Raw genomic sequence first — 16,799 nt, 5'->3', positions numbered from 1 at the left:
AACTTTAAGATACGCGTTACCGATGACCTCGACATGCTCGTGACGTATTGCAGAATAGCGACGCATACTAAAGCCACATTAAATCTATAATCTGATATATTTACTGTAGTATAGCCACGCGTAAACCTATATACGCATATATACAATAATACATTGTAATATATACTCGACTGTTTCATAATATCACTGTTTAACTTTTAGGATGGGTTAATTCTTGTTATTTTCCCTCACCGACATTGTGTCATAATAGCAGTAAGTAAAGTTATGTTAACAACTTGTAAAGTTTATTTTGTATGTACTATGCTTTGTTATTTATATATTTATATTTAAGTAAATATACCGACTTATTTCGACATTACACAATTCGCCATCTCGCCCCAAAAGAAGCGTAGCTTGTGTTGTGGGTACTAAGATGGCTGATGAATATTTTATGAAAAAATGTATGTCCATCATACAAACATTTTCCAGTTGTGGGAATCGAACCCACAGTCTTGGACTCAGAAAACAGGATCGCTGCGCACTACGCCAATCATCCGTTTCCCTGTTCCGCTTTTTGTGACTAATATTGTATGAAGTTATTTTGATTCATAATAGCGATAAGCAGACATAAAAACGTGTTCTATCAAAATACGAATTTTCGTATATTAACTTTAAAGATATTTTTTTAAGTGCCATGTTTAACAAGAAACAACTACTTACCTGCTAACTTTGAAAAACATGTTTTAAAAATCGGAAGGTTTATAATATATATTTGACGGCAGTTTGCCATACACAAACTCAATATTGTAATGATTCTTCATAGTTAAAAATTATCGGTTACTAACTGTTGCCCGCGTTTATTACTTACAGTTTTTTTACGTTAGTTTCCCAAGGGTAATTTTTTTTTCTTATTTCTTTTCCATTGGGAAAAGGCAAAGGTATGTACCGTACAGCCATGTCTTCAGTTTTTTATTATTATTATTATTACTACTCCTAATTTGTACACCACATGATGTAAAGGATGTACACAAGAAAACAAAAACATAAAAATAAAAGCAGAACAGAAAAGGCGGTCTTATCGCTTAAGCTATCTCTGCCAGTGTTTAGCATACATATAAAAAATATTGATTGTAAGCCATAAAGCCATACTTTGTTATTTTTCGTCCTTTTAACTAACTTTATGCGAAAAATCTAGTTGATTATTCGCTTAGTTATGCCGTTAAAGAAGATCAAACAAATAAACACACTTTCCCATTATAATAATACTAGTACGGATTAATTGATAAAGGTACATAAAACGGCATTGAGAAATAACTACAGAGGTTTGAAATCAATGCCAACAAAGCTATACATTTGTGAAGAAAAAGCGCGGCAACTCTTGTCAAAGCTAGAACCGATACCAACAGAGGCGTGTTTCTCAATTTTCGGGTAAATAAGCCGACATTCCACTTGCCCCAGATCGGGTTCGGCCGCAGACTGGTTCTAGTTATGTAACCATACTCCTTTCACTACGCGGATCCTTTTTTGTCCATAACCACTTTGACGGATTGTATTTTTTTTCCATCTTGTATTTATGGCCGAGCCTGTGTTGTAAGCTGTAAGAAAATGTAATTGACAATAATTATATTAAAAATCGTGAACTTAGTGATCTGTAGTTGAACTTGGTAACTAGATTCCGCCAATTTTTTTTTATATTTTCCTACAGGTCGGCACTTAACTGCAATTTCACATTGTATTTGAGATGGTGATAACAAAAATAACACCCGACTAAGTTTGCTGTGGGTTATTAGAGCAGCGCACGTTTGGAACCCTCGTAGCTTTAGTGTTAAGTTTACGACTGTATTTATCACCACCATCTCACTACCATGTATTATGTTTTCATGCTATTTTTATGCGCATAAAATGTTTCATCTTTGCGCCTATTTAAATGAAGACATAAGATATATTAATTAATATATATACGTATAGAAGTTATACTAATGAATCCTCCCTAATAAAAGTCCCAGATAAATATAAACAAATGAATATATTACGACAACTCACACATCGCCATCTAGAGCTTGTGTTATGGGCACAGTGGCGTGCACAGGGTTTGTGACCAGGGTATGCATAAAACAGGTACATGACATAAAATGGAAAAATTCCCCTCCAATACGAGTTATATAAAATAATTTGGGTATGCAGCGCTTTTGTGCATGTATGAAGTGCACGCCACTGTATGGGCACTAAGAAGACTGTTGAATATTTTTATAAATAATATACATAAATACTTAGAATATACAATATAAACACCCAGACACTGAAAAACATTCATGCTCATCACACAAACATTTTCCAGATGTGGGAATCGAACCCACGGCCTTGGACTCAGAAAGCAGGGCCGCTGCAAACTGCGCCAATCGGCCGTCATTAATAAATAAAGATTAAAAAAAAAACCTCATTAGCGAAACGGTGAGCGCTGTGAATTTATATATTAGGTCCCAGGTTCGATTCCCGGCAGGATCAATTTTTTGAATTTTCTCTATCTTGCGCTGGTGGGAGGCTTTGGCCGTGGCTAGTTACCGCCCTACCGACAAAGACGTGCCGCTAAGCGTTTTAGTGTTCCGGTGCGATGTCGCGTAGAAACCGATTAGGGGTATGAATTCCGTACTCCCTAACAGGTTAGTCCCGCTACCATCTTAGACTGCATCATCACTTACCACCAGTTAAGATTGCAGTCAAGTGCTATCTTGTAGTAAAATAAAAAATAAATTAGTTTGGCCATCCAAAGGGGCAATGCTGCCAGCATCTTAGAAACAGTGCCTCGCTGCGGTGGTTTCGAGGACGTTTTAAATTTATTTAGTTTTTAAATAGTTTATTTTAGGTTATAGTTATGTATTAATAAAAATTATATATTAATAAAAAAAAAAAAACATAATCTTTAGTTAAATACTTAAAAAAAAAAAAAATACAAAGCTCTCACCTGGTGATGTGAGATTTTCCAAATTGCCTCTGTCAGGGTCGAACTCAGGAGCTCCCACTTATAAGACAGCTCACCACTGTGCTAAGGTCATCTTACCCTACATTAGATAAGTAGTCTTTAGTTAAAATTATAACACATGATAAGTTCTATAAAAATCTTGCAAGGAAGACTCGAGACTTAATAAAGTCGTTAAAAAGAGGGACAAAAAAAATATTATTTGTTCAACGTGGTCAAAATTCATGTTTAATTTTTTGTTCATTGCATTGTAATTTCATTTGTGATTCACCTCAGTTTTATAATTCCTCTTTTTACCTCTTTGCATACAAACATTCATTAATTCCATGCATCTTCACGAACTTCCACGCTTCTTCTTCTTCTTTTGGCTTTTTTTGGCTTTTAGATGTGCCAAATCAGCAAATGACTCAAGTGATTTGCTGTTACAGAAGCAGGCGTTACATTGCGGTTCCATGATATATGATGAAAATTAAGCTTAATTTACTGTACTCCTCGAAAAGCAGGAGAATGGGTATGGTGTAATTTATAATTGCTACAATCCAAAGAAATTATAAACTACACCATACCGATTCTCCTGCTTTTCGCGGAGTATACTTACCAAATTAAGCTTTTATTTTCGTAATACATCAATGCGTTTAAAATAATCAAAATATAACTGGCTTCAACTGTGTAAATAAATATCGTGAGGACACCTGAATGCCTAAAACTTCTTCATAATGTTCTCAAAGGTGTTTGTTTGTTTGTTTATTTATTGTTATTAGGTACACAAAACAGGTAATAACTGAGTAATAACAAGTTTTGTTCTAAGCTACAACCCAAAGTATTTGTACACAACTTGGAATTAAATTAAACAGAAATTAAAGATAAAATTAAAGTTGAAACAAAAAAGAAACACTTAAAGATTATGTGGAATAGTGCTTAATAATTTGCTTTTTAAAAATATTTACATTTTGTTAAAAATGTCAATATTATGATAACTAGATACTAAATCATTATAAAGGCGGCACCTGCGAACGATGGGATTGTAAAAGGAAGTTTTGTTCTTGTAGACACCCACTGATGTACGAGACAACATTAATCCTCGTAATATTAACAAAAAACTGAAGTCCTTCTTTTAAAGTAACTTATGATCATTTTTATACACAACATGGTAAACTGGCAATAATGTTCTGTAGTTAACGCACCTAGACTTATTCTCTGTTAGCATATATTACAAACCTGGGTGGTTTTCTGATGCTAGCTATAAGTATTTTTTATTTTTTTGGAAACTTTACGTAATAAATAAATAAATAATAATAATAATTGTGTGGAGACCACCAATGCGCACTGAGCCAGCGTGGTGGACTACGGCGTTAACCCCTTCTCATTGTGGGTTGATGAGATGATGATGAACCGACGCGTCAGCGCCTCTCTCCTCAGTACTGCCCTCGTGGGTTATGAAGTAACCAGTTTAAGATGTATTGTGTATTGCACAATACAAAAACGATATGAGAAGTAGCGCTACGTGTTAGGTAATCCATACAAGAAAATCAATACGTTGTTATGCAATACCAGTCGATCTCTCTGGCTCTAGGCGCTTCTGTGGGTCATAGTCATCATCAATCTGGTGTATACCAGATACGCAGTAACAAATAACCCCACTGTTGGGAAAATTACTGTTCTAATAGCTATGGTTAGGAGAAGATGACATTTATTCTATGAGTTAATCAAAAAGTGAAAAAATCTGATACTAACATCATAATCAACTTTAATCTATATATGTATACATAATCTATTTACCGTCTATTATTTAACGTGGTATACTGAGTAAGTGTCATTATTTTACTTGATACAATACATCTATCCATACATCCATGCTCAAAGACTTTCGCATTTATAATATACTAGCTGTTGCCCGCGACTTCGTCTGCGTTTGATTTTGTTTATTGATGGCATTCAATTTAGTTTACGTTCTAAAAAAATTGAAGTATTCAGTAACGCTAAGCCTTAAATGAGGGGTTTGCTGCTGTCCGCTGAGGAGTTCTGTCATCTATTTCCAACCACATTCATATTCATCAGATCTACACAAAGTTTGGGCAAAATTAAATACATATTACAACCTCTATAGTACAAAAATAATTATTTAAATCGGTTTTAATTCGTCAGAGTTATGGTGTAAAATCGTCAAACACTTTCATCCCCTCTCCCAAAGGAACCGAGCTTAATGCCGGGATAAAAAGTATCCTATATTACTTCTAACACTTCCAAGAATGTGTGTACAAAGTTTCATGAGGATCGGTTAAGTAGTTTTTGCGTGAAAGCGTAACAAACAAACTTACATTGACATTTATAATATTAAGTAGGGATAGGGAAGTAGGAAGTAGGATGATACACATGCATTCGATCGTTGTCCCATATGCCTTGCGACTTGCTGTTTATGAAGAGTTAAGTCCTTTATCTCCGACAATATTTATTAAGACGATACATGCTCCATAGTATGCACTTTCAAATAAAAAAAGAATGATTAAAATCGGTTCAAATTTAACGGAGCTAAAATTGATAAAAATTTATATACCATTTCCGGAAGGAAACTTATTGTTTATCGGGATAAAAAGTATCCTATATGTTGACCCGGAATATGACTATACCAAATTTTATTTAAATCCGTTCTGCAGTTTTCACGTGATGCCAGTACACAGAAAGACAAAAATTAAATAAAAATCTTTTTTGGACTCAGTATCGATTACAAAGCATCCCCCGGTCAAAATTTTCAAAATATATTAAATGTACAGAAATCGTCCAGCCACAGTATTATTATAACTATAGATTTATACTCTGTATTTACACACTAAAAGTGTTTTTTTTCTCTACAAGTTAGTCCTTGACTGCAGTCTCACTTGGTGGACAGTGATGATGCAGTCTAAGATGGTAGCGGGCTAACCAGTGAGGAAGTAAGGTAGTCATTCCCCTAATTGGTTTCTACACGACATCGCACCGGAACACTAAATCGCTTAGCGGCACGTCTTTGTCGGTAGGGTCGTAACAAGCCACGGCCAAATCCCGCCACCAGACGTTAAAAAGAACAGAAAAAGAATAAAAATAAACACAGATAGAAGCAGCATACAAAAGGCGGCCTTATCGCTTAGTAGCGATCTCTGCCAGGCAACCTTAGGATAAGGAAAACAAGAGATAACAGACAGCAGGTTATGCATAATTAAAAAATATTACATATTTTGTTTTTCCATACAAAAGAATTCAAAACATTTTAAATGTTTAGTAATGACAACACTTTTGAAGATAAAAGACCGACACGTGCATAGTACCTACGCTACGCGACGCGTACTTAATAAAGTGACAGGAGTCACATGATTTTAATTTAGAATGTTAGGGCTGTATCTCATTTCCTTCAATAGAAACTATGGCAGTGGTTTACTCAAAATCTATTACGTTTCCGGTTTCACAGATAAGTTTCAGAGACAGTACATAATGTACCTCTGAAGCTGGTGAATATTCGGGAGTATTTATTTCGGGTTTCATTTACAAGTTTAATAGAAAGCATTTCATCAAAGGACTTTCATATTACGCAAATTAAATAATAAATAAATAAATAAATATACTACGACAATACACACATCGCCATCTAGCCCCAAAGTAAGCATAGCTTGTGTTATGAGTACTAAGATGACTGATGAATAATTATATGAATAATACACATAAATACTTATAATATACAGATAAACACCCAGACACTGGAAAACATTCATATTCATCACACAAACATTTTCCAGTTGTGGGAATCGAACCCACGGCCACGACTCAGAAAGCAGGTTCGCTGCCCACTGCGCCAGTCGGCCGTCAAATTATAGTTACACAACTCAAAAACAGTGCCCTGTAGGTCATTGTAATGTCGAATTTAATATTGCGATATGTAAATGAATTTTCATCTTCTTTCCATAATGAAGTTTACTTTCTTTTATAAAGGTTGTATATATATATATATATATATTTTTATTGTTTTTATATGTGATTTCATAATTGGACTTCCCTCAACTAAATAGGTACTGACAGAATACCAGCGTTGTGGGTACATTAGTATCCGGAGCATTAAGCTGAGTCAGAACCTTTTTATTGGCACTGGACTGGACTTGAGCTATTAATAATTAAGTACAAAATTGTTAAGTTACTCCGTATGTAAGTCTGTTTGTGTTGTTCTGTTAAATAACCAAATTCTATTCTATTCTATTCTATTCTAAATCTGCCATGGTCGTTTGAATGAATGGAAAATTCTATTAGGTACTACTTTTATTTTTTAACGAGGTATTATTATCGATATCCGGCCCGTAACGAATTGCTAAAGGATGTTTCACATTTTGTTAATTCTGTATCCCATATCACAATTTCGGATGCATTGTTAACGCAAGCGGTGATATACCAGTGGTTTAAACTTCGGCCTCTCTTTCAAGGTAACCGAGTTTGACTCTGTCTAACTTTTCGGAGTTAAATATTCCTTTTTTAATTTAACCAATTAAAATATTATCTGCTTGCTTTGCATCGGTTATGGATTGATAATAAAACACAATAAAAGTGTATTCATTCATTCAATTAGACAAATAGTCGATATAAACAGTCGGCTAACTAGAAACGGACATAAATTAGTTTTATCTGCATATCGTCTGAGAAAAGTACAGAAATCCTGTGGGGATGGGTAACATGATACCGAATGTAATATTAGATCTACCTTTACCTAAGTTTAAACAATATATTAAAACACATTTAACAAATCGTGGTTACTACACGATTGATGAATTCCTTAACGACCAGGCTGCTTGGAAGCAGGCCATTCCGCTCTCATCTCTCACAAAACAGAAAAAATCTAAAGATTGTTAAACTTTAAAATGATGTTGGAAAAGAGCAATCTGCTGAGTTTATTGCCGGCTCTTCTCAGTGGAATCTGCCTTCCGAACCGATGATAGAGTCACTACAAACAGACTGACTTGACGTTTCACGTGCTTATTAATTAGGCCTACTTGAAATAAATGAATTTTAAATTTGTATTATGAATTTGAATTTAAATTGAAGTTTCAATGAATGGTGAGTGAATGAGTTGGTGAGTTTGTAGTCCACGCTTACTCCGTAGTCACACACACAGTATATATCCTAGTAAAGAATGTGAAACAAAAGGTTAACCAACATAATGTAAAAAGGTTGCAAACGTTACAAAAAAAGTAAACAACTTCCACCTTCCACTGGAAGTGTCCATTGTTCATCGGCTGTCGATTAAACCTCCCCCCCCACCTGGGGTTACGACACGCAATTATGTTAATTATGAGGAAAATTAGCGTTATTATCTCTACCTCTACCTTTAGAGCGAAATGCCACGTCTCGTAAACGTTTATAGTTTGCGATTATCGAACCCACGGCCTTGGACTCAGAAAGCAGGGTCGCTGGAAACTGCGCCAATCGGCCGTCAACAATTGAGCATATTAAAAAAATGTAATTATATGAAACAATGAATTTTAAACAAAGTAATTATGTTTCATATCAGTCGCTGCAATAATATTGAAAAGGCAAGAATTACAAGCAATGTCATTAATTAAAAAATAGACCTAGAATTAACTTGTCTCTAAGGTTTTAACTTTTAACCAGTAGGATCTGGGGTAGACAGACGTTTTTGGCCATGTCTAAAAACAGAGAGACCAGCATGGAATTTTATCTGATCGGGAAGTAAAATGTAATAATATTATACTTGCAACATTGCTACCAAAAGTAGGGTCTGCTATCCTTTAGGACTCTTTTTTTGAAACATCCATTCTGTTGTATGGAATGTACGACTTTAAAACAATGAATGAATACACTGTTATTGTACACCACATAAACATATAGTAAAATAAAAATTTAACAAAAAGTATACAATTTGGCGGCCTTATCGCTGCATAGCGATCTCTTCCAGGCAACCAAAGGCGTAAAACACAGCTCAAGAAGAGGAGAGGTAGGTAGTGCATATAAATAAACATATAAATTTGCACACATACCTATATATACATTTCTAACAATGTGGATAAGATGCATTTTACTTTGACGGTAAAGCGTCTAGATACTCGAAAGCCCCTTGGTTTGATAGTTATGAAGCCTCTCACTAAGGGTGTTCCTATAGGTTAGTACTTTACGTTGTGTAGCACTTAGAAAATTACAGATACTAAATACTATATACTATACACGGTCGTTTTCTAACAAGGTTATATATTTTAGTAAGAAAATCATGATTGTATATTGTATAGAAGCAGGCGTTACTTTGCGGAAATCCATGATATATTATCAAAATTAAGCTTAATTTGCTATACTCCGCGAAAAGCAGGAGAATCTGTGTGGTGTAATTTATAATTTCTTCAATCCTTATACTCCACACCAAACAGATCCTCGGCAATACACCCTCTACGCACGTTTCGCTCCGAAACCGGAGCATCATCAGGAGATGTTGACTTAACAATTATTCATTAGAAAATCATTAGCTAACTAACGTTAAGAATATCGGCAGTTAGTTATAGGACCTTTCTGGCGCAGTTGTAAGTGCTGTAGTCTCAAGTGAAAGGTACCGGGTTCGATTCCCGGTGTAGGCAATTTGGATATTTATAATTTCTGAATTTTCTCTGGTCTGGTGAAAGGTTTTAGTAGGTTTTCAGTTTGACCACTCTACCGACAAAGAAGTTCTGCCAAGCTGTTTATAGCGTGTAGAAACCATTAAGGTACAAATGTCAAACTAACAGGTTAGCCCGCTACCATCTTAGACTGCATCGTCACTTACATCAAGTGAGATTGCAGTCAAGGGCTAACTTGTAGTAGAATAAAGAAAAACGTCGCGTAATGTTATGACTATTAACTAAGGCTGTTCATCTGTTCATCACCTCATTGATACTGAATAAGAGTATTACCTATGTACCGTAGGAACCACTGATATAGAAGGTGCAACTTTCTAAAACACATATTTATTCATTTACGCACACAACGCAATTAAAAAAAAACGTAGCTATTTTATGATAGTAACGCAGTTAATAAGTATACTATCTCGTAATTTTGATCACATCTTAGGCAGTGGCGTGCACAGGACATTCGGCCGGGGTATGCACAAAGCAGATATATAGCATAAAATAGAAATATTCCCCACCAATACGAGCTATATAAAATAATTTGGGTATGCAGTGCTTTTGTGCATGTATGAAGTGCACGCCACTGATCTTAGGAAATTTGTTGAGTACTGCCACCTTATTTTTAACATAACCGGTTTTTTTTGTGACGTGGGAATAAAGCTTTACGGATACCTCCGACCCTTTGGCAGGACGGAGGTTATCTGGGGAACCAGCATCCTTCCTGCACGGCTACCATGGGCAGGAGAGAATTATCTCCCCGCGGGAGGGATACAAATTTATCTTCTGCCACAGCTTTATTAACCCTCAGAGCACTGGCGAACAAGTGTTAAAAAATATTCAAATATATAAACTTTGATCACGCGAATCGCTTCGTGAAAAATTTAAACAAATAGGTATTCTTACAGTAGCTTCGCAATATAGTTATAATAATATAGTCTTTGTGAGGCAAAATATTACTCTTTATAAATCAAAAGCTGAAATTAACAATCGACTTACCAGAAACGGTCATAAATTAGTGATATCTGCATATCGTCTGCGAAAGGTGCAGAACTCCTTTGTGGGGTTGAGTATACGCTTTTACAACATGATTCCTAAGGAAATTCTTGACCTACCAATGCATACATTTAAAAAATGTGTAAAAACGCATCTAGTACAGCGAGGTTACTATACATTTGATGAATTCCTCAATGACAAGGTAGAATGGAAGCAGCCAGCCTCGCTCTCATCTCCCGCAAGATAGCAAAATGATTGTAAATGTTAATGTTGGAAAAGAGCAACTACTGAGTTTCTTGCCGGCTCTTCTCGGTAGAATCTGCTTTCCGAACCGGTGGTAGAGTCACACAAACATGCATACTTGACGTTTCAAAAGTGCTTATAAAGTAGGCCTACTTGAAATAAATGAATTTGAATTTGAATTTGAATTTTAATGAATTTGAATTTGAATTTTAAAACCGGGGTAAATTTCTCTTATTCCATATTCCCGTGCTTTAGCAGGTGGACACGTTAATTATATCCCTAACATAATAATAATTTTTTTCTCCTAAAGTCTCCATAATGTTTTCAAAGGTGTGTGGAGTCCACCAATCCGCACTGGGCCAGCGTGGTGGATTACGGCCTTAACTCCTCATTGTGTGAGGAGACCTGAAGTGGGCCGGTAATGGATTGATATATAGTGATAAAGAGCCTTGTTCCATCAAAAATTAAAAAAGAAAGTTTTTTCAAGAGATGACAGCACTAACGTCATTTTATACTGAAGCAATTTGTGAGCAAGAGAGGGAAAAAATATTTTTGTCAGTAGCTTTCCTAGCGTTGATGTCTATAATATGGTCATTGTCAGTATCTTTATATTTTATTGTAAGTTTATTATATGTATATATTAAATATGTATATATGCAGTGGCGTGCACTTCATACATGCACAGAAGCACTGCATACCCTAATAATTTTGTATTACTCGTAAAGGGGAAGGATTTTTCCATTTTGTGCCATTTTCCTTCTTTATGCATACCCTGGTCAAAAACCCTGTGCACGCCACTGTATGCACCACCTACCTCTCTTCTTGAGCTGTGTTGCCTGGAAGAGATCACAATGTAGCGATAAGGCCGCCAAATTATATACTTTATGTTAAATTTGTATTTATAATTTTACTATATGTTTATGTGGTGTACAATAAAAGTGTATTCATTCGTTCATATGGTCGTCATTTAAATATGCCTGGAGTTGTTAAAGATTGTATGTATACGTGTAGGGGAAAAATTAGCACCTAATGTTAATTTGGTATTTGAGCTCGGATATTTTGAGCCTTAGAATCATATTTTAGAAAAGTAATTATATTTAATTTAATGCTTTATTATAAGTTCTAAGTACGTGCGTGTTATGGTGGATATGAAATTAAAAAAAAAGGTGCCTCGGATTTTCTTTATAAGCTGACTCGGCTGCAATGCATTCGATGGAGTTTTGTTAAAAAACCTATCAAACAAATCACTTGCGATTATTTCTTATCCAAAATCAAAGTTAAATATTTCTTTATTCAATTAGGCACATTTTTGATGCCTTGGTTACATACAAAATGTGTACCTACATAGCAGTGAGTAGTGATGGCGATAACTTCATTCGTAAACTTAAAACTAAAGCTACGAGGTTTCCGAACGCGCCTTGTTCTAATCTCTTCTAAAAGAAGCCCACAACAAACTTAGCCGGGTGTTCTTTTTGTTATCATTATCATTTCAAAATATTTAAGAAGCAATCGGTTAGAGCAATAGTTCACACCCAAGCTTTTTTATCGTTTACGTAATCCTTTATCCATTAGGAGTTCCGTTCGTAATCTCCGAAGATATTCAACAGTTCTTCACTCAATTTATTTTTTCATAATTCTATCCCGTACGGAAAAGGCTAAGGTATATTATCGTACAGCCATATATTTAGTCACCAGTGACCAGATTAAATATGAGACCACCTCTAAGGCTTAATATACTGCAAAGATAATAAATAATTATGTACATGTGAATATCATTTCAACATCCAGGATTTTGAAGGTTTTTTTTAAAACTGTTAATGTATTGTTACAGGCAATATGGCGTCAAAGGATTTCCGGTCGGAGCGAGTGAAGCAAATGTTCAGTTGGACTACTGCGTAAGTATTTACTTTGAATGATTTATTTAGAACGCCATGCAAATCGATATTTAGTTTTGTTTTTTTAGCCACAGACTAGACCAGAGAAAATTCAGAAAACATTAATTCCCGAATTGGCCCTGCCTCTAATAGAACCCGGAATCTCCAATCCCAATTTAAAGCTACAGCACTAAGCGCTGCGCCAGGAAGGTCGACTGTAGTTAGAACTACTATTTTATTTAGATTTATATGCCAAATGTGTTGAAATGCAATTTCCCCTCGCATAAATTGCTAGATCTTTAGTAGGTAGGTATTGCACGATATAGCGATGTCCACTCATAGGTGAGTTGCTTGGGATATAGTCATAGGTATATGATAAACCAACAGACATAACATAATATGATGCAAGCGTTATAAGATGCTGACCCGAGATGACGTAAGAGCTGCTTTCGCGTGTACCTCACAACCTGATGATAGAGCCTAGTAACCTAGATACGGGAAATCCTTCATGCTATTTTCAATCTTAAAGACACATGTTTTGAATGCCTCCATTTTTTGTTTCACTTGATTGATCAGCGCCATCTATCTATAGCCGTGTCACTTATTATATTTAAATGCCACCTGTTGAATAAGTTACGTACTGAAATGCCAAGGATTACTATTTACGAGTTAGTTTTGCGAATGATTACTAGATGGCGGTGGGAGTTATCAAATAATTTATTTTAAAGACGAAATAAAATAATAGAGCAGGAAACGGTTTGAAAATTACCTTCAGTAATATTATTGGTGAGTTCTTGTATTATTCAAGTAAGCCTGCATGTTTTTTTTAATACGTCCGATACCGGTTTAAGTAGGTAATTGTCTTGAGATAAAGCAAATGTAAGCGAGCAATTTTATTTAACTTGTTTACGAGCCTATTTATATTTTATACATGATCTTTTTAGTTATAACAGTGGCTAGTCGCTTAAAGAAATAAATAATAAAGATAGACGAAGCCTAACTGCAAAACATAGCCGATTTATACGGGACTTCGGATAGACAGACGGATGGGATTCAAGTATATTCATATTATGGAAAATGCTCTTATCATTTCAGTATATTGTTGGACGTCAGAAATGGCTGGATGCATGTTTAATGTATTCACAACAAATAAACATATAAATGGCCATTGTATACCTAAAAAACAACTGACAACCAGTGGACGTATTCTGGATATAGGTCTTTTGTAGTGAGTTCCAAATACCAAGGTCTTGTTGTCGCTTCCACGACTCACTGCGACATGTTTGATGCCATAATAAAATATCTCTACCTCGTCGGGGATCTGCAAGCGCTGCGTTTACCAATGCGAGCATTAGCAAAACTCCCCCACCTAGTAGAGGGCAAATTTAAATTTTAATTTAACCTAAAAAAACCCCTATACTAGACCTTGAGCTGGGTACGCCCATGGATAGAAGGTCGCCATTCCAGCACCTTCGGACCCCAGTTTTCATCGGTTCTCTCGGACTCGTTGTTAATTATCGCATTAAGCATTTATAACTTCTTTGCGTAACCCACGATTGTGCTCTGGCCGGGCATCGAATTCATTACCTCACGCTGCCGTTGCCGCAGATCGGAACGCGGTCAGAAAGCGGAAACGCTAAACATGTTACAGTCTGTCTGTACGCATGTCATTATACTGGTATATGAGGAATTTATATACTTATTTTCTCACTCATACCTTACTCTATGTAGTAGTCTATCCTAGAAGTAGTTACTACTTATAGCTTTTTGTAATAGTACTACTCTATTGGATAGAAGCAGGCGTTACTTTGCGGAAATCCATGATATATTATGAACATTAAGCTTAATTTGCTTTGTGTCATTTATAATTTCTTCAATCCTTATACTCCACACCAAACACAATACTTTCATTGTAAAGTCAACTCTCGAGCGAAACGTGCGTAGAGGGAAATCTCGCAGGAAATTTATGGACTCTCTTAAGAAATGTATGGCGGCCAAGATACATACAGACAGACATAAATGAAATAAAATTAAGTTTTTGCTTCAGCATCGATTATATATAGAGGGCCCTCTAAAATAAATTCACAAAACAGCCGCGGACGATCGGACCTAAAATGACCTATGGCCTAATTACCTCGTGTAAAAGACAAAGTTAGTACAATATAGGTATAATTGGTAGAATATAAGCGATAAAGACGGCCATCTTGGATTTGAAATTTTGTCATAGTGCATAAATTCAAAATTCAAATTCAAAATTCAAAATTCAAAATTCATGTATTTCAAGTAGGCCTAATACAAGCACTTTGAAACGACAAGTCTGTCCGTGTGTAGTGACTCTACCACCGGAAGGCAGATTCTACCGAGAAGAAGCCGGCAAAAAAAACAGCAGTTGCTCTTTTTCAACATCAAAAATTTACATTTTACATTTTAACATTCATTTTTCTATCTTGTGAGAGATAAAAGCGGAGCCGGATGCTTCCAAGCAACCTTGTCATTAAGAAACTCATCAATTGTGTAATAACCTCGCTGTAATAAATGTGTTTTAACACATTCTTTAAACTTATGCATTGGTAGGTCCAAAATTACCTTAGGAATCATATTATAAAAGCGTATACTCAATCCCACAAATCACTTCTGCACCTTTCGCAGACGATATGCAGATGTCACTAATTTATGATAGTATTCTATATATTAAGTCTATTATCATAATATGATATATTAAGGGAGGTCATAAAATATGCAATCCGCCTTTCTATGGGGGCAGACATCTTGGACCCATTTTGATCAAGCACTCCTGACTAATTCACCTTCCAAACTAGACAGAATAAAAATAAGTTCATTCGTTCAGGAGTTATGATGCCACAGACAGACATAAACACATACACAAACACACACACACACACACACACACACACACACACACACACACACACACACACACATACATACACATACATGTCAAACTAATTAAACCTAGTCGTGAGTTAGTAAAGAATTAACAGCGTTTGCGAATTCTTCGAAAACGCTTAAAAGCTTGTTATAAGCCCACGACTCTTTGGAATAAAGTCCACCTTCGAAGCAGTGAGCTATCGAGGTTTGATTTGTTTACATACATTGTTTTGCAGTAATGTGACACTTTGTAAACTTATTGCGAAAACATTCAACCATTACTTAGTTACGCTATTTTGTCCCGACAATAACATGTTGGCACGCAAGCATTTCTGCTCTGAGTAATACAAATTACACTTAATTTGTATACATTTTAATATAATATTTACTAAAATATTTTATATAGCTACTAGTTTATGTTTAAGCTAACGTTATTAGTATTGTCTGATTACGATTTTGACGACAAGTATCAGACAATAAGACAGGTCGTCAAAAATCAGACAATACTAATATAAATAAGAAAAAAAACGCTTGATTGAACACAAAAACTGTAAGCATATTCTCTGTCAGTAGAAAACGTCTACTCCTATAGAATGTTAAATCTCTCCATCCGATTGCCTTCCAGACTAAAGTACGTTTAGAGGTATTAAAAAATCAAGGAAAAGATGTGCGTCTTTTCTGGCTCCGAGCCCATGTGGGTACCAGGGGCAACGAGCGTGCTGATGAACTGGCAAAACGTGTAGATAAGTTAAAAAAAACTGCACCAGAGTACGATGTATATCCGTTGTCTTATGCAAAGAGGGTCATCAGGGAGGAATCTGTTGACAGGTGGAATAACGTCTATATGGAAGAAATAAAAAACAAACCGTTAGAACTATTTTTCCCTGCTGTCACTATGGCATACAGGTTCTTTAAAGTCATAAGACCTGGAGGTCTTCCAACGCAAGTCCTTACGGGTCACGGAACTTTAGGCCAATATTTACATCGATTTAGGCGACGTGATAATCCCTGGTGCGGATGTGAGCCTGGAGTGATCGAAGACGTGGTACATGTCATTACCTCATGCCCACGATTTGCGGCGCAAAGACAAGATATGGCAGCGCAGAAACAGAGCACGATATCAAGAGAAGCAATTCACGAAACTTCTCACAAATGAAAAATACAGGAAGAAATTTATTACCTTCTGTGAGGCAATAATAGGCAGCACAGCTAAATGGCTAT

General features: G+C 35.7%; 1 protein-coding gene across 1 annotated transcript in view; it reads left to right on the top strand.

The window, feature by feature from the left end:
* LOC120634146 (ABC transporter G family member 23) overlaps positions 1-16,799 on the top strand; it is a 131,079-nt gene that overhangs the window by 17,827 nt on the left and 96,453 nt on the right. The window contains exon 2 of the mRNA XM_039904560.1: positions 12,647-12,710. Coding sequence (XP_039760494.1) covers positions 12,652-12,710 — 59 coding nt within the window. The 5' untranslated portion in view covers positions 12,647-12,651. The remainder of the gene's footprint in view (positions 1-12,646; positions 12,711-16,799) is intronic.

The sequence above is a fragment of the Pararge aegeria genome, chromosome 23, assembly GCF_905163445.1.
Source record: "Pararge aegeria chromosome 23, ilParAegt1.1, whole genome shotgun sequence".
NCBI classification, from domain to species: domain Eukaryota; kingdom Metazoa; phylum Arthropoda; class Insecta; order Lepidoptera; family Nymphalidae; genus Pararge; species Pararge aegeria.
This window is presented reverse-complemented; position numbering and strand designations above follow the sequence as displayed.